Here is a 22,872-nt window from a genome sequence, read left to right as displayed (position 1 = left end):
AAAAAACCCAATCCAGCAAGTTTTCTCCACACATGCCATAGTAGGCACACACTAGATAAATGTAGTAAAATGTTTAAAAAAAATAAATCATAGTTCAGTTAAGAAAATCTTCACGAAGACTTTGGCATTGTGTTACTATAAGATAAGAAACTAAGCCGGGCGGTGGTGGCACACGCCTTTAATCCCAGCACTCGGGAGGCAGAGCCAGGCGGATCTCTGTGAGTTCGAGGCCAGCCTGGGCTACCAAGTGAGTCCCAGGAAAGGCGCAAAGCTACACAGAGAAACCCTGTCTCGAAAAACCAAAAAAAAAAAAAAAAAAAAAAAAAAGATAAGAAACTTAGTTTAACCAAGTAAGTAAAAAAAAAAAAAAAAATTCAAGTTATTATGAACAGTACTTCTGCTCTCTCTCTCTCTCTCTCTCTCTCTCTCTCTCTCTCTCTCTCTCTGTGTGTGTGTGTGTGTGTGTGTGTGTGTGTGTGTGTGTGTGTGTGTGTCTGAGTCTGAGTTCAGGGAGGGAGAAGAGGGAAGAAGGGTTAATGGACCCCCCAGATGACTCCCTGGAGAAAGACTCTATCTGCATTAGGTACATGAGCTACCAGGCCTTTAAGAACATTCACTACGGCATGTGCTCTGGTCATAGAAGATGCCAAAGTGAAATTTATGACTCAGGGTGTGGTGGAGATAAGCAACAGCCAAACCACAGAGGGCCCTGCATGGTGTGCTGCAGGCTTGGATTTTGTCCTGGACCTTGAATAGTGTGCTACAGTCTTGGATTTTATCCTGGTACTACAAAGACCAGTGGAAGATTCTAGGAGGTTAGTCATAGTTTAGCCTTGTCTTGATACCACTGCACAGTGGTCACTACAGAGAACCTCTAAGATTCTAGAACCCACTACTCCTTTTGCCTATAATGAAAGGGACATCTCTATGACTGACTGTGGGCCAACACCAGACACTTGAATTTAAGAAGGGAGTCTCCTATGTGCTGCCTTGCAAATTCTTATTCTGCTTTTCCTGGGTTCTTCCTCAAAAACTAGGACAACACAGACCCTTGGGGAAAGGTGGAAACCTCAGCCCTTTTAAAATCTAACTCTGCTCCTAAGCCCTTTATAGGCATGGTCAGTCTGTCTTGTTTGCTCTTTTCTTTCAGGGGAGGACATCGAAAGTGGACTACCTCCCACCACCTTCCACGACCACTACCACCGACAGTAACACCAACGGCAATACCTTCCAACATCCACCACCACCATGACCATCCACCACCACCAACAGCAGCAACACCCTCCAACACCCACCAGCACTACTACCACCAATAACACTCACCAACTATCCACACCCACCACCACCCACCACTCACCAACACCAACACACCCACCACCACCCAACACCCACCACCACCCAACAATCACCAACAACATCAACATCCTCCATCACTACCCCTTTTCCCCCACCACCATCCATGAGAGATTCCCCATCTGTTTTTCCTGGTGAGAATTTTTGTGTCAGATCCTCTTCTACATTGAGCCCAACTTGACTTTACTCTTGTGGCTTGGTGAGTTTAGTCAAAGAAATTGTAAGCCTGTAGTCAAAGATTCAGGCAAGAAACCCTTTAAAAAAAAAAAAAAAACAACAACTGTGAGCTTGGAAATGATTAGAAAACAGAAGCTGTGTTCTCTCTTCTACGAGTGCTTTGAACAAGTCAGCACACCATCAAAGAAACATAACGATTTAATGTTCTGTCAACGAACGGAATGCTTGTTTACCTGAAGAAATGGACTGATAAAAGAAACTTGTGTCTGCTTTTGACTGATAAAAAACTTACTCCAAGATTAACCTGTACAATTGGGGCCTCAAGCTCTCAACAGAATCACTGGCAAGAGGCTTGGGATTTACTTCAATTGTACAGCATGTGCTTAGCACGTGTGAGGCCCTAGGCTCAATCGCTGGTACCAAAAATAAAAAACAAATAAATAAAAAATGAAATCATTGAGAAGAAACAGAACATGGATTTATAAGAGAGATGTTGAAACTGTGTCTTCTACATTTATTCAAGTAACACTTTAAAAAATTAAACCACAATATTACACTCCAAAAATTACATTTAACTGGAAGCAGGAAGTATTTACCTAGGTTTCTGGTAAGTAGTTTCTAACCCTTTACCTATTTGGTCAACTACAGTCTAGCCTCATTTTACAAATGAGAAAATCTAAATATCAGAAAAACAGAGGGCCTCAAAATCTCTCAAATTGAAGAGCAGTCTCCATAATGCAACCCCCCCCCCTCCAAAAGAGGTTAAGGCTCATTTTGAAAGACATTAATAAACAGGTATTTAGAGTGCTTGAATTTCCCCCCTCACTTTCATTGCCTTTGGCCAGGCCGTTTGTAATGACACAGCCCGCCTCTCACATTGCCCACAATCTTGCTTTGCTTTTCAATGAGAGCGGCTTTCAAATGATGATACCCATCCTACACATGGAATACAGAGACAGAGTAGGTAGACAATGCCCCTCCTGAAAGAGCAGCGACGTTACTTACAGAGAAAGGCACCTAAGTTAGACGATTTCCCCCGAACTACCTCATTTAAACCTGTGTTCTAACTGTAAATTACCGTCTAGCATTCATCTGGATCAGTGATTCTCAACCGATGGGTCGTGACCCCTTCGGGGAGGCTGGGGGGGGGGGAATCGAACAACCTTTTCACAGGAGTTGCCGTGTGCCTATCAGATATCCACATCACAATTCCTAACAGTAGCAAAATGACAGTCATGAAGGAACCACGAAAACAATTTTATGGTTTGGGGTCACCACAGCATGAGGAGCTCTATTAAAGGGTCGTCCTCTTAGGAAGGCTGAGAACCACTGCACTAGATGAAGCTCTGAGGCCTGAAGAAAGAAAGAAAATCATATCGGATGGTCTCAGTGATTGACAGAGGTAGGACACAAGCCTCATTCTGATGTTAAAATCTCACTCACGTTCCTCCGGGTCTGTGCGGCCCCTCAGTCAACACGACAAATACAGAATTTACCCGCCAACACTATCACTATCATAGGAAGCAGGTTAACTCTGAAAGGTTTCTTTCTGTTGGCATGTTTGTGGCTAGGGATACAACTAGGGTCTTCCAGAGGTTAAACTAGCAGTCCACCACTGAGTTTTATGTCCCCAGCTCTGCAAAATACTTATCATGGAACAATTCTGAGATGGTTCATCACATACATGTCATTTCTAAACTTAAAGGGGGGTGGGGGGGTGGTAAGAGAGGGACAGAACAAGGGGAGGGGGGGAGAAAAAACAAACAAGGAGGGGGGTCGAAAGGGAAACTACAAAGTCTCCTCTTTCCATTCTGCCTAAGGTTACACAAAGGTTAAACAAAGTTAAATACATTGCCTAAGACCCCACAGCAACCCAGAGTTAGAGCCAGAAGTAAAACGGAAGTGCTTTTAACACAAAAGCTACCCTCTTCCCACTCTCCCTCAACAATTAGGTGGATTTCTTCAGATGCTAAAACGGACATCTCTCAAATAAAAGATGGCAGGGAAACACGCCCTGAATCAAAAATGGGAAAAGGTTAACACTGTGCACCTCCACCACCACCCCCAGTTTTAGGCACCAGGCTTACTGACGTGAACTTTGGATACAGACCTCCTGGTTCATGGGCCAGTCCACCACTGATGAGCTCTGTGGCCTTGAACACGTGACAGAAAAGGAACTTTGCTCTTGGTAAACTCTTCTTGAGACTGGATAATCGCTTCTAGTCTTCCCATGCACCCCTACAGTCTGGGTTTAACAATTGCTCTCTGTAGGAAATGAGCCATCACTACAGATGGACACTAAGTTCCCATTTTCTTCTTGCTGATATAATGACTTCCCTGGGTGTTTATTCAGGGCTTCCTTTTTACCAGGCACTGGCCCCAAGTGCTTTCTGTGGGCTACTTCTTTCAGTCTTCAAGGTCTCCTAGGAGAAATGTCCCCTCACCCTATTTGACCAACAGGGAAACTGAGGCAGGGAGCTTACATGAAAGAGCAGACCTTCTGCCAGTCTGTTTGGCTGAGCCTCTGTTCACAAGGTGCCACACTATGAAGTAATTACAAAGTAATTAGTTACATGGTGATACTGTTACTAAGGATGCTAGAACAACTGTCTGTAAAAAAGTTATCTGGTGGTGGAAGCCTTTAATCCTAGCATCTGGGAGGCAGAAGCAGGTGGATCTCTGAGTGCCAGGTCTGCCTGGCGTAACAGAGAAACTCTGTCTTGAAAAAAAAAAAAAAAAAAAAAAGGAGGAAAAAGTTCTCACTTTGGGCTGAGGTAGAAGCTGAGGCAGTATAGTGCTGGAGGACCTGAGTTCAAGTCCCAACATAAAAAGCCAGGCACAGTGGTACAGGCTTGTAGTCCTGGTGCCAGGTTTTAAATCTCTTAAATTAATTGTCTTCTGTGGTCTTTGCTGAATAAGTAAGGAATCCTAAAGTAAAGAATACAACACAAATGAATTACAGACTTAAAACCCAGACATAATCATAAGAGGCATTTGAATGAGTTTCCTTATCTGATTGTGGCCATTGAATATTGTCTTTAAAAAAAAAAACAGCATGGAGACAGAGTCCGAGCAAACTGATAAATATATCCTCTCCAGCACCCCCTCTTTCTCCAACGAGTTATCTAGAAGCACAATTTAAAAATATTTAAAAACCTGCTCTCTGCCTTTCAAGTACTACTTTTTTGAAAGATACCAAATCCATCCAATAAAATGGCATTTTTACAGCTTACAAAGGGCCTCCCCCACAACAGTCAGAAGGCTTGGGTATGGAGCTTCCATTTGAGAGTTCCGGAAATGGTGGGGGGTGGGGGGGTGGGGTTGGAGAGCTGCCTATGAAGTCAGGCTCCCTGACTTGTAGGGCACTGTTCAAACATAACCATTGACACTTGTGGACAGCACCGAGGAGCTGGAATCAAAGCAAATTTTCCCCTTAACTGGAACTCAACTTTGCCTGCTCCCAGGTTCCCTGGTGCAAAAAGATATGGGTGGAAGAGGAGAAAAAGGGTGAGGGGAGGGAGAGGAGGAGGGGAGGGAGAGGAGGAGGGGAAGAGTTGGAGTAGCCCCTCAAACCTTACAAGTGGGGTAGAAATTGAGATGATCAACTTTTCAGGAAACAGGGTTCCTTTGGGCTTGTAGTTTCCAAGACTAGCACATGGTCATGTGGCCTCCTTGCTTTGGGGCTGTAGTAGCACTGTGTATCATGGTGGCATGGTGGTGTGGCTGAAGCCTGTTCACTTTATGGTTATCTGAAAGCAACACTTCAAGAGCTGGTACTAAATGATCTAACTTCCATTCACTAGGTCCACCTGGTAAAGGCTCTGCTACTTTTAACAGCACTACGGTTGGATACCAAGCCCTCAGCACCCTGCCTAGGGGGAACACGGCACTTATAGCACAGGTGGTATCTCTAAGCATGTGTGTAAATATGGGTGTGTGGCATGTCAGTGATTAAGAGGGATCTAGTCTTTAGAACCTAATAGGTGTGGCTTCCTGTTCTCAACCTGGAGACTTCCTTGCATTCTTTCCCTGTTAATCCCAGGCAAATCTTCTGAATCTTTCTGAACTTTTATTTATTTTGAAAGTCTCAGGCGGGGCAAAAGGCAGGGGCTGGGGAGAGGTGGGTGTCATCACGTCCTTGTATTATGTACTTCCAAATACTTTTGCTTGAAAATCTTGTGTAGTTTGTGGCTCAGTGTCTCCCTCATGGGAAGTTCAGTGCATGCTAACTTAATAACTAGTCTTATTTTCCTTGCTCAATAAACTTCTCTTTCACTTCTTAGGCAGCTACTCCCTTGGGTACCCTTCACAGAAACGGTACTACGTGAAGTGCCAGTTGCTAGGACAGCTGATAGTCTATCATGTGATCTGCCCATGAATACGTCTACCTTGCAGTTACTTCTGCCCATTCAAATATGGGGAAAGTAAAATACAGAGAGAGAAAAACGGACGGAGGGTCACAAAGCCAGTAGGTGATGAAAACGATGAGACAGCTCATCCTCCGCTCTATTCACTCACGTGGTCTCTAGTAATAGAGGATATGGGCCTCCACAACAAACCAATTGCCTACTCACTGAAAATGATTGCTGTTAAGTGATGGACAAAGTAGCCTCTGGAGTTATCTGCACATGAAACTGGTAACAGTTTTTGGTTTTGTTTTGTTTTTTTAAAGTTAGTATTTTTGTACAAAAGAAAAGCTTGCAAACAACTGTACCAATCGTCAACAACCGGAATCAGACATGCATGTATTTCATTGTGTATTGATGGGAGCATCTAACATGAGCCACCCTTCCAGGCAACAGGAACTATGACTTTCTGTCCGAATTCTATTCCTGGCTGCTGCTTTCACTCTCTGAATCACTTTTGCTTTCTATTCAGTGTTCCAGTCAACAGAATGTCTATCTCCAAAGCACTGAATCTGTCACACTAACGTACTCATTGAGTGACATGCCATCTCTCTGGGGGACAACAGTGGCAATATATCACAAATTCCCTGAGGCAATACCTAGTTTCCCCACCTGCATAATGAAACTGAACAAGAAGTCACACCTACCTCCCAGAAGAAAAATTAAAGGAATGAATTAATTCTCGAACTACTTTCTGCTGGGCACCATTTTGCCAATGTGTTATGACCAGAATGGTTCAATTCTATAAAACAATGGTGGGAACTTAAAAATAGCTTCCCATTTTAATACTTTACATGGATTGTAGCAAATTTCAATCCTTCAAGCTAGGTTATTCCCATGTGGGCATGTGCACAGAAGTACCAACAATAAGTGGCCAAATCAGTTTTGCATTTAAAAGTCGAACTGTTGCCCGGCAGTGGTGGCACACTCCTTTAATCCCAGCACTTGGGAGGCAGAACCAGGTAGATCTCTGTGAGTTCCAGGCCAGCCTGGTCTACAGAGTTCCAGGACAGGCACCAAAACTGCACAGAGAAGCCCTGTCTTGAAAACAAACAAACAAACAAACAAACAAAAAAGGTCTAATTGTTTAAAATGTTGAAGCATATGAAGGACTTAGAGCCCTCTAATTGTGAATGGTAGCTTTCAAAACTAGCTGTATTTGAAACTATTTCTGATTTTTTTAATTAAAATTCTTCACAGTGAAATGGACATTAACATGAAATAAAACTCTGTAGCTTAGTAAGTTACCAAACGTAATTCTAAAAGTGGAAAAGAGGTTTCTAGTATTTCATAAGCAGTGTTAGGGTGTAGTTTACTGAGGCTTTTAGACATGATAAACCTATACAAAGGGTTTAAAACACTCTCCTGGGAAGGGTTTAAGTGAAAAAAAAAAAAAAAAACTTTTAATTTGTTACAAAAAAAAAAAAACTATGCAAATTGTATTTCTACACGAAATTAATTTCATCTAAATATGAAAAGCTTCCTGTTAACCATCTCCCTTTTATTGCTCACGAACCCTGCCTAGCCCCCTCAGGACTCTGCAGTCCAGCCCCTAGGGCAGGCAGACTACCTGGAAACAAACTGCATCAGCCCTTCCTCTGCACAGTTACAACTTTCGACAGAAGAGACCTGTGTGATAGGCTGAGTGCTCCCCCTAGGAGAATGCACCAAAGGTCTCCCGTGAGGCCTACAAAACGTAAGCTTTTGAATAGTGTCACAGATCCGGGCGGAGGCAACCACAGAGGTTTGAGCTGGTTGTGGACACTGGAAGGCCTCCTGTGTTTATTATTTCATTAAGTGCTAAAGTGTGAGTTTATATAGAAGCATAAATAATGGCTCTGCATATGACTCCTGGGGTTTGTTTTGCAATCCTCGGGTCTTGGGTTTTCTAGATTGTATTGTAAGCCAGTTAGTATAAAAGCATCTCTACTTTCTCCCTTCTCGAGGCTCATCCAGCTAACTTTCAGTGGTGACTTGAGTTATAACAATTTAACACACGGTACCCGCACAGGACGGATCCCAGGAGGTAGCAAGACCTTTAGAACAAAAGCATGTTTTGTCTAATTAATGCTCTTCTTTGAGACCCAGGAATTGGTCTGTTCTCACAAGGTGATTGCTGGGTGTGTGTGTGTGTGGGGGGTCACCCCAGAATACAACAGAAAGCTCATCACAGTAGAGTACCTAGGGACCCTCCACAGGCATCAACCACTACACACTTCTGAGTGTTGACGGCCATCTTGTCTAATACACACACAAGCCAGTAACGTGATGTGATTCACCCTGGAGTGTTAGTAAGCACACTGAAATGGAAAAGGTCATTTGCTTCAGAGATTGTATGTATATCAAGGTGAAAAAGAAGACGTTCTAAGCACCCACAGCGCTTTTGTTCCTAAGATGAACCTCGGGTGGCAACACAATTATGTGCGGACAAAGCAACCCCCCCCACCCCCCACCCCCCCACCCCGCAAACCAACCCGCCCCCACCCCCAGGACAGGCTGCGCTCTCCCCTCCAAGGTTTACACAAGGCCACAGTTACACACCAGAGATGCCCTTTCTGCAAAGACGACCCAGCCTTGCTTTTATAAGTGGCTACTGTGGATGGATGGGTTTCCCTGTGGTCTTTTCACACCCTTTTACATGGTCACCCTAGAGAGCAAAGGCATTCTTCACAAGGCATCTAGGAGATGTTCCAGCTGCCGTCTGTGTACAGAGAACACACACACACACACATACACAAAGGCCACCTAATCGCTCCCCTCCCAACAAAACCAGCCTCTAATCCACAGCTCTCAAGAGAGCCGAGCATAGCCAACAGTTACAGGTGCCGAGTCAAGTACTCAATCTGCATCCAGATAACCAAAAGAAGGCTACTGCTGTCTTTTGTTTTTTTTAATAGTCTGGAGTATTGCCTCAATTGTGAACTTTCTTTTAATAGGCAACTCATTACTCGCTGGCAGCACTCGGAATTGAGCATTATTGCCATGGCCATGGCACAATTGTTCAGCGGAATCTCTAGTCTCTTGGCTGCAGGACGGCCCAGCTGGCTTTTAAGTATTCTGATGTCAACAAGGAGAGCTGTGGCTTCTGACATCTCAAGAAAATCGGTTGCCAGCCCTGCGTCCTGTATCTAGCACTAGCCAAGGAAGTGAGGTGGACGGGGATTGCTTGAGAGGCGCTCTGGTAAATGCTGAGGCAAGCAGGGACTTGGCAAACACTACTACAGAGCTAGCCTTCCCCCAAGGCTCCCAGCTCGGTCCATGTCTGTGGCCTCAGCTACTGTTGCCTTCTCAGTATGGATGCTATTCAGGGATATTGAGACTCAGTGGCTTGTCCAAGGCCACGCATCTAGACACAGAACAAAATGCACAAGCCCCTTCCTCTGATTCTCTCTACTCCTGTTTCCTGCCACAACACCAGATTTGTCTATTTTCACCCCATAGAGATGTGGGAGCCTGGCAGGAAGACACTGGGAAGCAGTGTCTCAAAAAAACGTATGTCGTGGGACTGTCTGACTGTTTAGGATTCTTCCTCGCTCAGAGAACTCAGAAGATTGGTGGAAAGTGGAGGTCTTCTTCAATTAGAAATATCATCCTTGTTTTAGAGAAATAACTAGCAGTAGGTGAAATTCCTAAAGAAGAACAGTCTAAACTTAAATCTGACTGTCTCCCCATCAGCCGGCGCATCATCCTAAACCAATGGCAACACACTGTATTCACGCTGAAGCGATGGCCACATAAACCTCAAAACTAAAGGAAGCTCCTGCGCCATCTGGTTCAAACTTCCCTCTTAGAAGTATTTTAGTAGAGAAAGATTTTTTAGAAGCAGCGGCACTTAGAAAAGAACAGTCCTACTTTTCCTTCTTACAGTTGAGGAAACAGGCTTGGAGAGGTCCAAATAATTTCCCAAAGTCACACAACTCGGTATTCAGGTTAAGAAAAGAACCCAGGGGCTGGAGAGATGGCTCAGTGGTTAAGAGCACTGGCTGCTCTTCTAAAAGACCCAGGATCAATTCCCAGCACCCACACAGGCAGCTCACAACTGTCTGTAACTCCAGTTCTAAGGGATCTGACACCCTCACACTGACTTACATGCAGCCAAAACACCAATGCCCATGGAGTATAAATAAATAAAATTTAAAAAAGAACACAGTCCCCTAATAGCCAAGCCAGTTTGTCAGCCTAGAAACAATCAGTAAAATACAGTCAAAGGACACAGGAAATGCAACAGTCTTCCCTTGGATGACACACACCATGCTTCAGAAAAAAAAAAGAACAACAACAAGAAGAAGAACAACCAGGAGGAGGCCTAATTATATGAAAAGCACCCCCACCTTCTTTTTTTTTTTTTTCTGGATAGACAGAAATAGGTAGGGAAGGATAATAATAATACCAGTCCCAGTTCCAGTAAACAGTTTTCAGTATGCCCATAATTAAGTCAAAAGGCAAAACATCTTTCTGCATCTGTAAATCAGCAAGGCTGGAGTCAATGGTTTCCATGAAGCAGGGACTGTACACGTACACAACAGCCCTGAGTGCAGAGCACGGCTCAAGCATCTCCTCCAGGTGGTCTCTCTCACCACAGAGGTGACTAAGACCAAACACAGAATTCCTGCAGCTGCTGGTGATTCACGTACTTGAACAGATAACAGATCTCTACTTGGAGATTTATATATCCAATGCCTCTCCACAATTTACAGATGGAGGGGGGAGGTCCCCAAACTTGGATAGTGGGGGGGGGGGAAATATCACAGATCGTTGCCTGGTTATGACAATAAAGAAGAAGCAAATGTCCATCCTCACAGAGAAAAGCAATTATAACAGCATGGATGGGAGCTGACCAGTTCTTCGTAGTCTGAAGGAAGACTCAGAACTTCAGAACCACAGATGATGAACTTGACCCAAGTAGACAGACTGGAAAGTAAATCGGAAGAATGCTCCCACTTCTGTTTCCCACCCTAGATCTCTCGGTCACTTTAGAGAGCTTCCCATCCGCAGGTCCACACACTACCACCCTCCTTTTGGCGCATTCCTAGTTTAGCCTGTGTTAAGGACAACTGATAATCAGATGTCAGCTTGTAATGAAGGCCAAGCACTGAATTAAAGGATCCAGATTTAGAAAAGCTTGCTCTCCGCGTTACTCCTTAGGGGTCATTTTAAGTCGGTGGGAGGGCTATTCCCTTCTCAGGAATGCATTTCAGACTGTAGTTACAGTGAGCTACTGTGCAGGACAGAGACTGTTTACCCCCTCTTTAGTCCTCTCAGCCACCATCTGAGAAACATCTTTATAACTATTTTACTAACATCGCACAGATTACAAAACGGAAATCCCAAGATGCCTCTTGCCTAAGGTCATTTGTCTCATGAGTGGTAAAAACGGGAATTGAAGCCTAAGTCTTCCCAGGCTAGAGTCTTCCCACTAACTGTATTTTAGGTGCTCCACCAACAGGGAGAGAGCGGAAAGAGAACATGAAAGAAGCTTCCAAAGCTGAAAGACTAGTTATTTTGGCAGGGATTTTATTTTTAAATGTTACCTAAGGTGGCGGTAAGATCTCAATCACCTGTCATTAAAGAACAAACGTTCGCTCACAATTTGCTATCTTCACATCAGCAGTTAAGACATAAATAAAATTTAGCAATTTTAATTGGTTTGGCACTGGCTTTCAGATTTCCATATGGTTATTTTCCCTGTTTTATGTTAAATGTAATCGACTTAGCACTTGAGTCTCGAAGTCTTGGCAGAATGTATCAATTAAAAGCTACATAAATTAGGCCTACTGGAAGCACCCACCGAAAACCGAGCGACTGCAAGGACAAGATTTAAAATGCTCTTTTGACAAATATGTTAATTTTTCTAGATTGTAATTGCCGCTGTCACCCACGTGACAAATATTTCGTAGACCAAAAAAAAAAAAAAAAAAGATATATTTTTTTTTTAGTACAGTCAGTCAAAGCTAAAATTCTATTTGTTGCCGCCTCCCTGAGCGCTTCAGTGTTCCTAAAATAGACCTTTCTGCATTGTTTTCAAGACAGACCTTTCCTGTCTCCGTACTTCTGACGTTGACAACACTCACAACAAGCTATGGGAACCTGTAGGGGACACTAAGATGTAAGCATAACAGGCATAAACATGAACACAGTATGTTGACCACACCACTGGCCCTGCAACATGGCCTCTCCATTGCAATGTAACGTATTAGAGTCTTGTGTTTTTAAAAAAATAGCTGCTTATTATTGAGAGGGATACTGTTTCTAAGCCAGAGTCACAGTTTTCTTTAGATACTGTAAATTCATGCACTGGGAAGGGGGTGGGGGGAGGGGGAAGAGAGAGAAAGAGAAATCTCAAAAATACAAAACACATTCTTCATTGCAGACACAAGACATCATTTATTGTCCCGACTGCTCAGCGTGACTGCTGTGTGTACTTATTTTCCAAATCCTGAAGTCTATCACTGGTGGTACTAAGTAAATCAAAGAGCCATCCATCAAGCCCCAAGTGGCTGCTGAGGGAATTTTCACACTTATTTAGCTTGACTGAAGGCTCAAAATGCCTGGTGTCCCCATGATTCTTGCAAAGCTAGATCCTTTAAATCAAAATCCTTTTAAAAAATATTACCAGTAAATTCTTTTTCACTTAGAGGGTAACGAGAAGACACTGAACCAGGGGGCTGTAGCAGAAGTTGGTATTGTTCCCACATTTACAGTAGACTAATAAAAGTAGATTTTCCTCCCCGGCAAAAATAACATCAAATTAAAAAGGAAAAAAAAAAAAAAAGCCCGGATCTTTCTTAGTGTCCATTTCCCTTACCCTGCACATGCAGAGGTATGTAGACAATCTCTTCACAACTCTTGGATTAGGAGACCTGATAACAGGAAAGCGAATCTAATCCCCTCCTTCATTGCGACCGAGTATTTTATTGATTTTGGTGCTATTCCCCGTGTCCTCTTTTTCAGGGACAAGAATGTGAATTGCTAGAAGTATCCTTAAAGGAAACCTTGAAGGTCATTAGAGTCGAGACAATGAATGCCTTCATTCAATGAGAGCGCTGCCCTCCATTTGCCTACAAACCCTTTATCAGTGGCAAGTTCCCCCAAAAGGGCCTGCACTTTAACTTGGTCCAAACAGGTCACATTTCTAAAATACTTAAGTTGTCTCAAATATCTCTGGCCGGCACAGCACAGAGTCACCCAGGCCACCGCGACACAGTGTTGCAGACTGGACCTACTTCTTTCTAGTTTCCAATGGAATTATTCCATGTAATCCTATTTACACAGCCATTTAATCAAAGCGAGAAAGGAGATTACGAAGCTCGCACTTCGTTTTGCAAAGAGGGTGCAAGGATCATCAATCCTACCGCCTCTCAAAGTGACTCCATAGCCACACTGCTGGGCTTTGGCGTGTTGCACATTAACCTTGTCTGCCTCCTGTTTTCTTGTTTAAATAAGAAGGTCTGGCCTCTCTTCCTGAATCAGAGGCTGCTCCACTCAGAGCCGCCACCATTATTCATGTAAGCAGATGCTATTATAAAAAAGAAATAGGTACCCCACCCTTGTTTATCATTCCACAAAGCAGAAGGCACGTACACGCAAAGCAGCCACAGCAAAACTTTTCTTTGTTGCAGGAATCGTTACCATCCGCATCTCAAGAGCATACTATAGCGATCTTAGGTGTGATGCCTTGGGTAAAAACTAACCTGCATGCCGGGGTGGATACCTGCCTTCCATTTCTCCCCCAACCTCACTGAGTCAGGGAGAGTGTTCTAGGGAAAACACCTCCAGTATGCCTGGTCATGCTCCCTCCCCATCCCTTTCCAAACCAGAGAAAGGTGCTTTATTCTTGCTGGTTCCTAATGGGTTCCTCTCCAAGCCTAGATATCTATTTAAAATAAGACGTCATATGAGTCATTTAATTAATTACTTGCAATACACGGATGCCTTCATCAAAGCTGAAGATGAGTACAAGCCCTCAAATCTCATCCCGATCCATACATTTCAGAAATTGCGATCACCCACAGAATGGGGGAGGGAGGGGACGGGAAGGATGTGAAAGAGACGCTTTATCTAACCTGCTGCAGCTAACAGAACAATTCGGAAAGGAAGAACCATGAAGAGGTGGCAACCGCGGGGGGTAAAAGGAACTATAGAGAAGAATACTACAGTGGCTCTTTATAACCCCGAGCCAGATATGTGCGTCAACGAAGAAAAGACATAATTGTACCCCCGGGCAATGTTTTATGCATAAAGCGCAATTTAGCGACCCTGGGCATTATCTCAATAACCATCCTTAGGAGGTGTACATTTAGGGAAAAAAAAAAAAAAGAACTTTTACTGTTTTGTAATGGAAGAGGGCGTCATGCAGAGTGGAAGTACTACTACTCCATCTAGAGCTTTCTGGAGGGCCCACCCAGAGCTGTGAACCCGGCCGACTTCTCAGGTTGCCAAGTTTTCCCCGCCTGCCGGGCAGGTTCTGCACCCCGCCTGGCGCTGCTGCCTAGGAGCTCTGGCTTGGCTTCTCTCCAGCGGCTGCACCCGCGTCCCCACCGCGTCCCGCGCCCACCTGGGGACCGCACAGATAAATCTGACTGCGCGAGCGAGCGAGGGTGGCGCGTGGGAAGCTGTTTCATAATCTCCCCGAATCCACGGGGAAAGACCTCCCGTGCAAAAACAAGCCTTCCCCCGTGATAACTCGAACTCCCAGGCCGAAGAGCGAAGCCTGCAAGCTGCGGTTTGCGACTGACTGACAGCTCCAAACTTCGCTGGGGCGGCTGCAAACTTGCCACCCGCTCCCTCTCACCCGTGGCGCTCCCCAGCTCCCGGGCTCATCCCCCCTCTCTAAACACACACACACCCCAGAGCAGGGAGGCTCGGGCTCGCACACCACGCCTGCCTCCCCCGCACCTTCCTGGCTCACCCGGCGGGCGCAGCCCCACATGGCCCGGCTGCCGGTCCCAGGGCGCGCCGGGCTCCCCGGGGCTCCGGGCGCGATTTTCTTGGAAAGCCTTCAGGCTCCTCCCGGGCGTGCCCCTACTCACTTGTGTCTTCTTCATAAGGAAAGGCAGCGCTGCAATCCAGCCCAGGCAGCGGTGTGGCGACTCCGTTTAGCTGTTCTGGAGCTCCAGCATATTGCACGAGCAGCGGCTGCAGATAGTCCCAGCATTGGGTAGCCCGAGCGCAGAGCCCTGTCCTCGGCCGTTGCTTTCCCGCAGCACTCCCGGTCCCAGTGACAGACAGCAAGTGAAGCCCCGGCTGCTGCGCCGCCAGGGCTTTTTATACAGCTCCTGCTCGCCCGCCCGCTCCGGACACGCCTCCTTCCCTTCCGGAGCCTCCTGGAGGCGAACCGCGCGCGCAGGAGGGCGGGGATCGTCCCAGAGGTTGGACAGATCGGGCCTCGTGCGTCCCCGGCCTAGGGACTGGCCAGAGTCCACTGGGGGCGCGGGGAGTCTCGGACGCCGCTGAACAACCTGCAGCGGTTGCCGACCGCAGCGCGGGGCTCAGCTCTGCAGCAGGCTAGCACCGCCGGGGGGAACCGTGGGGACCATGGTTGCACCTCGTGCTCCGGAGAGGGTCCCAGTTCCGTCTATAAGGGTGAAGCGGAGCTGCGCGGCCAACTTCACCTGTTTCGCAGCGGAGACTTTCCCCCGCCCCGCAACAAAATAATAGAACCAACAACAACAACAAAAGTTTAATTACAATCTATGGTTTAGCTATTGTATTAAACAGTCTTCTTTTCTTTCTTTTTTTTCTCTCTCCTCAGTTACTTTAGTGAGAAAATGAATGACTCAGGGTTAAATGTTACTAAGGGAGATGTTGTTTTCAAGAGTCTACTCCAGTGCCTTTAGAAAACAAAATTGAAAGAAGTTACTAAATGTGCGAGCTGTCCCTCACAGCAAGGGTTTTGAAAGGTCCACTTTTTGGTCAGGAAAGTTTGTAAAATCGGAACGATAATGCAAACCGTCATAGTAATAGCTAACACCGCCATATGATGACTCGTTTATTACGTATGTGGTGTTGCGCAACAACTATGCATAAATTATCTCTTTAAATCTTTTCCATGGACCTAGTGCGTGTGTGTGTGTGTGTGTGTGTGTTTCCCAATTTACAGATAAAGAAATAGCCTCAAGAGGTTAATTTCCCCAAATAGCCAAGTTTAAATTTAAATCCAATTTAAATTTAAATCCAGAACCTTGGATATACTGCCTTAAAAAAATATGCCAAACAAGTATGTCCTTGATTTTCCAAAAGCACTTCAATATTTTTACACGCAATTGAAGAATAATAAAAAATTTGGTTATTTTTATAAAGAAAATATTAACCTAGCATCCCCATCAGTAATCTCTTGGAGCAAGCATGCTGCATAAATTTAGGAGTCCAGCCATTCTCCCAAGAGAGGAGCATTCCAAATTTGCTTTGATTGCTTCAGTTTCCATTGTTAAAAAAACAAACAAACAAACAAAAACCAAGTATGCCAAACTCACTGTACTACTTGCCTACTTCAGCTGTGAGAATGTAACACAGATTAAATGGTGTAAAACATCACACGTTGGTCTTAGTGTTGGGGGTCAAAAGTCCAAAATGCCTTTTGTTGAGGGAAAAATCAGCTGTTGCCAAGACACATTCCTTTGGGCAGGCTGAGTGAGAGAATTCACTTCCTTGCCTTTCCCAGCTTCTAAGGCTGCCCAAGGTTCCTACACTCACAGCTACCCTTATCTTCAAAGCCAGTAATGTGAAACTGAGTCTCCCCTTGGAGACTCTTACCTTCTGGTCTGCCTCCCTGTGGCACTTCTAAGGATTTAGGAGATTGCATTGGTTTACCTGGGCTATCGGGAATAATCTCTCCACTTTAAAGCTAATTGTTTAGCAATCTGAACCCCACTGACAGCAGCCTGGATTCTTGACGGAAGTGCTAGGGAACATAAATCACAGGTTCCAAGACATGGCTACTTTAGGGGCTAATATCCTGTCTGCTTCCCTCATCTGCAAGTTTGTGGAGAACAGAGAGGAGGTAAATCTCTGCACATCCTCGTAGGAGCTCGCAGCTGGAAGAGTAAATCCTTCTTCGGTTACAAGATTATTAATTTTTGGTGGGGGAGACCAGAAGAAAAGCTGAAAATATTATATAACTGATTTTTTTTTCACTTTCAACTAAAAAGGTGCAACGAACCATTTTGACCAGAAGAGCAAGAAGCCTAAAAGGGCACCAAATATAACTATATTGGAAAATCTTTAAAGGAAGGGGTCCCTCCTGGCAATCCTTGTCTTAACGCAGCCCTTCAGTATCTCTTTGGTTTGTCTGACAGAATCTCCCAAATATCTGCTATATGTACAAAAGAGCTTTATCCCGACAAGTTGCATTGAGATCTAATGAGAGATGATTTTGAGGAAGGTTGATTTTTCCCTTCAGATTCCCGTGCAGACTCTAATATCTGTCTGCAAGGTTCAAAGCCAGGCAGACATTCATAACCACAGGGAACCCTGAGATGACTTTAAGTGTGGCTCATGGTTTGCAAAATTGTGGACTTGTTAACAACATTGATATATGCTGAGAAGTATATTTAACAATGTAGTAGATCAACAGAATATAACAAGTGATTCCAAATTGATGTTTAAACCTTTTGTGTATAAATTATCGAGCATTAGTATTAACAATAGCAGGCGGTGGTGGTGCACACCTTTAATCCCAGCATTTAGGGGGCAGAGGCAGGTGGATCTTTGTGAGTTCCAGTCTAGCCAGGGCTACACGGTAAGATTGTATTGAAGAAGAAAAGGGTGGGGGCGGATGAATATAAATATGTAAAATATTTTAAAAGAAATGCTTAATCTGGGGCCTAGCAAGTGTTTTCCTCTACTGGCATTACTTTGTGGGGCTGGGGAGGCAGTTCATTTATTAAAAGCACTTACTGCTTTACCAGAGGCTCCAAGTTCGGTTCCCAGAACTCTTAGGTGGATGTAACTCCAGCTTCAGGGAACCCAGCCCCGTCTGACCCCTATGGGCACCTACACGCCTGCAGCAGACACACAGATACACACACATACACATGAATAAAAATAAATCGTTTAGAAAAAGATTGCTGCCGGGCGGTGGTGGCGGCGCACGCTTTTAATCCCAGCCCTCGGGAGGCAGAGGCAGGAGGATCTCTGTGAGTTCGAGGAAAGCCTGGTCTACAGAGCGAGATCCAGAAAAGGCGCAAAGCTACACAGAGAAACCCTGTCTCTAAAAACCAGGAGAAAAAAAAAAAAAGAAAAAAAAAAAGATTGCTTTGATGGGAGCCGATGTGATGATTCAGCAGGTAAAATGCTCGCAGTGTGAATCTGATGGCCTGAAATTAGATCTCTGGAATGCACGCAAAAGTGGACGGAGTGCGTCAACCCCGCATTCTGCCCGCCATGTGCGCACTGTGGTATGTGTGTGTCCCCACATACATCACACATATGCATGTGCAAGAACAAAAACGAAAACATCGAAAAATTATTTTGAAGTCAGCTATGTATTTTCCCTAGAGGTAATGAAGTATATTTAACAAGTAAAAATTGCATAAGTGTATCATGTACAACATTATACACACACACACACACACACACACACACACACACACACACACACACACTTTAATTCTATCTTTTATTTTACATGTATGGGTGTTTTGCCTGTATGTGTCTGTGCCCAGGGAGGCAAGAATAAGATGTTGGATCCCCAGGAACTGGAATTACAGATGGTTGTGAGCTGCCTTGTGGTGTTGAGAATTGAACCCTGGCCCTCTGGAAGAGCAATCTGTCTTCTTAACCATTCAGCAATCTCTTTAAGCCTATTGTGAAATTTTGAAATCAAGCTAATTAACATGCCTGCATTCTAATATACTTATAATTTGAGGTCTGGGAATACTTAAAGTCTACTTTCCTAGCAAAGTCTAAATATACACCACACTGTCAACTGTGGACCATTTTTGTGGTCCAGTCAAGTGGCTTGAAAGTCAAGGAAACATAACCAAGCCATGAGAGGGATTGGGAAGAGCTGGTAGTAAACTGAACATCATAGGCCAGCTCATCCTAAGCTGAGGAGTGGGTCAGAAATAATAATAGCCTTTACAGTGGGTAATTTTTAGCATGCAGTCAACATTTCCTTATCATGAAAGATCCAAGGAGTTATTAATACAGGCAATATGATGTCCCAGTAGACAAGGCCCATGGGGTGCTTTCTCATGGTAGGCTCCCTACCTCACAGCTCAGAGTTCAAGATACAGCATGCTGGGTAGAAAGCCTTCCTGTGGTTATCTAGTCTTCTATATGTCTGATGCTTTTTGGTAGGTAGTTCTTTGTGCATTTTAAAAAATTAATCCAATTAATGGAAAAGTTTGGAGGGATTTACTATTTTTGTTGTTGTTAGGCATATTTAGTTTAGAAAATAGATGTTATGAATCTTTGTCTTGAACACAAGACCTATCCTGTGCTCTTTTAGCATCTTGTGGTTGTCCTCTTTTAGATACATATGCTGATTTTATGTACACATTTGTGTGTGTGTGTGTGTGTGTGTGTGTGTGATGTATTTGTGTTTATACACTCACCCTTATGTGGGAAGACAAGAGATCTACACTTGGAATCTGCTAGCTTACATTTTTTGAGACAGGTTCATTTTCACTGAACCTTAAGCACACCAGTTTCATCGAGACTGGCTGAGCCCCCCCCCCCCCCCCCCCGCCCCCTCCCCCGCCCCCAATCTGCCTGTCTCCTCCCTTCCCAGTGCTGGGGTTAGCGGCCTATGTGTTCACACCTTGTTTCGACCCGCCTACCAAGGATCTGAACTCAGGTCCCCATGACTGTGTAACAAGTATTGTACCCACTGAGCCACCTCCCCAACCTCCTGTACCTGTTCTTTTTAAAGATGGCGCCCCGTCCTGAAACCTGCACGGTCTAGGCAAACTGTACCAGAAGGGTGGCATCCATTTCCAATTTAGATAACTAAAGAGGAGAACAGACCAAAGGATAAGAACCATTCTCTGACTACAGAGCCTCCTTTACTGAAAAGCCTTTGGTGGTTTTGCACCGCCCTTGTCCTAAAGAATACAGAGCCTAGCAAAGGTTTTAAGGTCTCCTGGGCATATCCTGAGCTCCTCCTTGGGAGGTCAACCATTCTCCTGCTCCCCACAATTCTATCTCAGCTAAGTGCATTTGCATATGATCCCATCCTCTGCTTGGACGCTTCCACTCTCTCATCTTCGCTTAGGATATATCTGCTCAGTATTTAGGGGTGAACCAAGGCACTCTGTCTTCCCTTGTCCGTCGAAGCTGCTCCCGATGGCTTCCATTTGCTCAACTCCTACTACTGTAAACTGAATCATAAATCCCTTCCCTTACTCAAAACAGCTGCAGTTTTACATTTGTGTGCTTGTGTGATCATTTCCCTAAAACCAAGACTGTGTATACCTTCCTGCATGCATAATTTTATCTCCAGTGTCTAGGGCTGTGAGCACAACACAGGGACACTTCCAAATACCAATCTGACTAAGTTACAGAGGCCAGAGAGGAGCCAGTTATTGGAAAAATGAGTCTGAGAGGTAGAACTTCTGGATCCATGTCAGAAATACTAATTCAACTTTACAGAAATAACTATTGGTATTTATTCACCGGTTCATTTAGTTGACACATATTTTAACACCTCTACATAGTATTAACGAATTTTCATAAAATTAATATTTTCCTAAAGCACTGTTTCTCTCCAAATATTAACAATAATAGTCAATAACTGATTTCTTCCCAAGCATTTTAATAATATTAATAATTTCTTCCAACTCATCACCCGTTCTCATCACTTTAATACTGCTAGTAATTTTTTCCAACGCATTGTCCATTCTTACCACTGTCTTTCAGAGAAGTCTTGTGAATCTCACCTAACTGTCTGCGGACAGCATTTTAACTTTGCTGCCAAATTTAACTATTACACGTGTACAAATCCGGCCGTGCCACTTCACTGCCTACATGCGTATTTTTACTCTTAGTATCTAGGGAATAAAATGTAAAGGCTCACAATTTGGTCACAGTGTGTATAGCTTCCTGGACTCATCTATGGCGGTACCCACCTCCTTCCAGCTCCTCCACTGGATAGCTCACACCTTCTCTCTCGTGCTTTCTGTCCCTCTGCTCCCCGTTCCTTCAGCCCGAAGCAGCTTTTCCTCTATTTTCTGCCTGAAATCTTCTTTTCATGACTGGAGCCTGGCTCAGGTATCACTTCCTCTTTGAAGCAGAGTTGTTGCTCATTCCTTACAACTTTAATTAGGTTTACTGTTAACGGGAACATGAATTTGTCATACACAAGCCTCCACTTCATGAAGAATAAGGAATATTGCTCAAGATACACTGGGTGAAAGAATAAAATAAGCCGTGGAAGGCAAAATGGAACATTCTAGAGAGAGTGTGCCTACAGGACTTGATGAAGACACACTTCATGTCATTTTTTTCTCTACTGAGTGTAATGCTTTTTTTTTTTTTTTTTTTTTGAGCTGAGGATCAAACCCAGGACCTTGCGTTTGCTAGGCAAGCACTCTACCACTGAGCTAAATCCCCAACCTGCATAAATGCTATTTTTAATTTAACAAAATTTGTTTTCAAAGAAAAGAAATGTGATCATTTAATTTACCTATTTGTGCTATTCTGTTTCCCTCTCTTGAAAGATTTTAGGAACTGTTTTATTTCATGGACATAGGTTTAAAACTGAAAAAAGGATTTTGGTAAAATGTAGTTACACAACTAATCCGCAGCTAAAACAACAAAACTCTGAGGACCAAGATGAGCCCATTTATAGTAGAAGGAAGGCACTGCTCACATGCCTAGACCTGACTTATGAGAACTAACCCCAGCCAATCCGGAAGCAGGGCTGCCAATAAAGATGAAAGAGAAAACATTCTGTTCCTGTCCTAAAAGAGGTAAAACAACAACAATAAAAAAATTAAAAAAAAAAAACACAATTGTTTTGAGACATGGTCTCTTTGTGTGGATTAGGTTTTTTTTCAAGTCCTAGGTTCCAATGAACAGCTTTCTAAGTCAGTGGACTGCAGTAGGCATGTGCCACCTCAGTGGAGTGAGTGGTTTACTTCTAAAAAATATTTAGTTATTTGTGTGTATGTGGGAGTATATTCACACGTGTCTGCAGGCGTGCTTATGTACAAAGAGGTTGGAGTTCCAGGCCTTTGGGGGATGCCCACCTTGTTACATGTGTTCTGGGATCAAACTCAGGTTATGAGGCTTGGTGACAAAATCTTCACACACTGAGCCCTCTTACTGGCCCAGTGATTTAAAAATTGTTCATATAACAACTTTTAGAAAAGAAGAAAGGGTGAAATTTATTTCTACATGATGTGTTATTCTGGGAATGTTTTCATATATTTGTTTTGCTTATGATATAAGATTGTGGCCGGGTGGTGGTGGCACACGCCTTTAATCCCAGCACTCTGGAGGCTGGGTGGCTCCCTGTGAGTTCAAGGCCAGCCTTGTCTACAGAGAGTTCTAGGACATCGAGGGCTAGAGTGAAACTGTCTCAAAAATCCAAACCAATCAACCAAATAAACAAACAAAAACCAATATAAGACTATATGTGTACATTTTGGATGTTCAAATGTCTCATAGTTCTACAACTTTCATGTATTTTATTACATAACTCTTCTCCATTGCCATGTACACTTATCATATAACTGCACATTCTTATATAATTTTAGTTATATCTTCTATGTGTCTGATGAATTTTATATGCATTAGATAAATTTATTTGGGCAGTGACATTATCCGTTTTTCAATTATTTGGTTATAAGGTAATTTATGGGGCTAGTGCTCTTTTTTCATATTCAACATTTGAAACGTGTGTCCTCTAAAGAATCATTTAAATGAGAAATTGCCAGAGCATGGCTTATTGCCTAATTGACGAGTTTGTTCTATGTGACTCTCTCTTTTTTAA

The 22,872-nt window shown here is 43.9% G+C and overlaps 1 protein-coding gene across 3 annotated transcripts in view; it reads right to left on the bottom strand.

Annotated features, from left to right (window-relative positions):
* Positions 1-15,176, bottom strand: part of Kitlg (KIT ligand) — an 86,818-nt gene extending 71,642 nt beyond the window's left edge. For 2 of the 3 annotated variants that reach the window (XM_006979578.4, XM_006979579.4), the window contains exon 1: positions 14,966-15,176. In XM_006979578.4, coding sequence (XP_006979640.1) covers positions 14,966-14,980 — 15 coding nt within the window. In that variant the 5' untranslated portion in view covers positions 14,981-15,176. The remainder of the gene's footprint in view (positions 1-14,965) is intronic. The other variant, XM_042263170.2, reaches the window with a different exon arrangement.
* Positions 15,177-22,872: the final 7,696 nt, after the last annotated feature.

The sequence above is a fragment of the Peromyscus maniculatus genome, chromosome 18, assembly GCF_049852395.1.
Source record: "Peromyscus maniculatus bairdii isolate BWxNUB_F1_BW_parent chromosome 18, HU_Pman_BW_mat_3.1, whole genome shotgun sequence".
NCBI classification, from domain to species: domain Eukaryota; kingdom Metazoa; phylum Chordata; class Mammalia; order Rodentia; family Cricetidae; genus Peromyscus; species Peromyscus maniculatus.
This window is presented reverse-complemented; position numbering and strand designations above follow the sequence as displayed.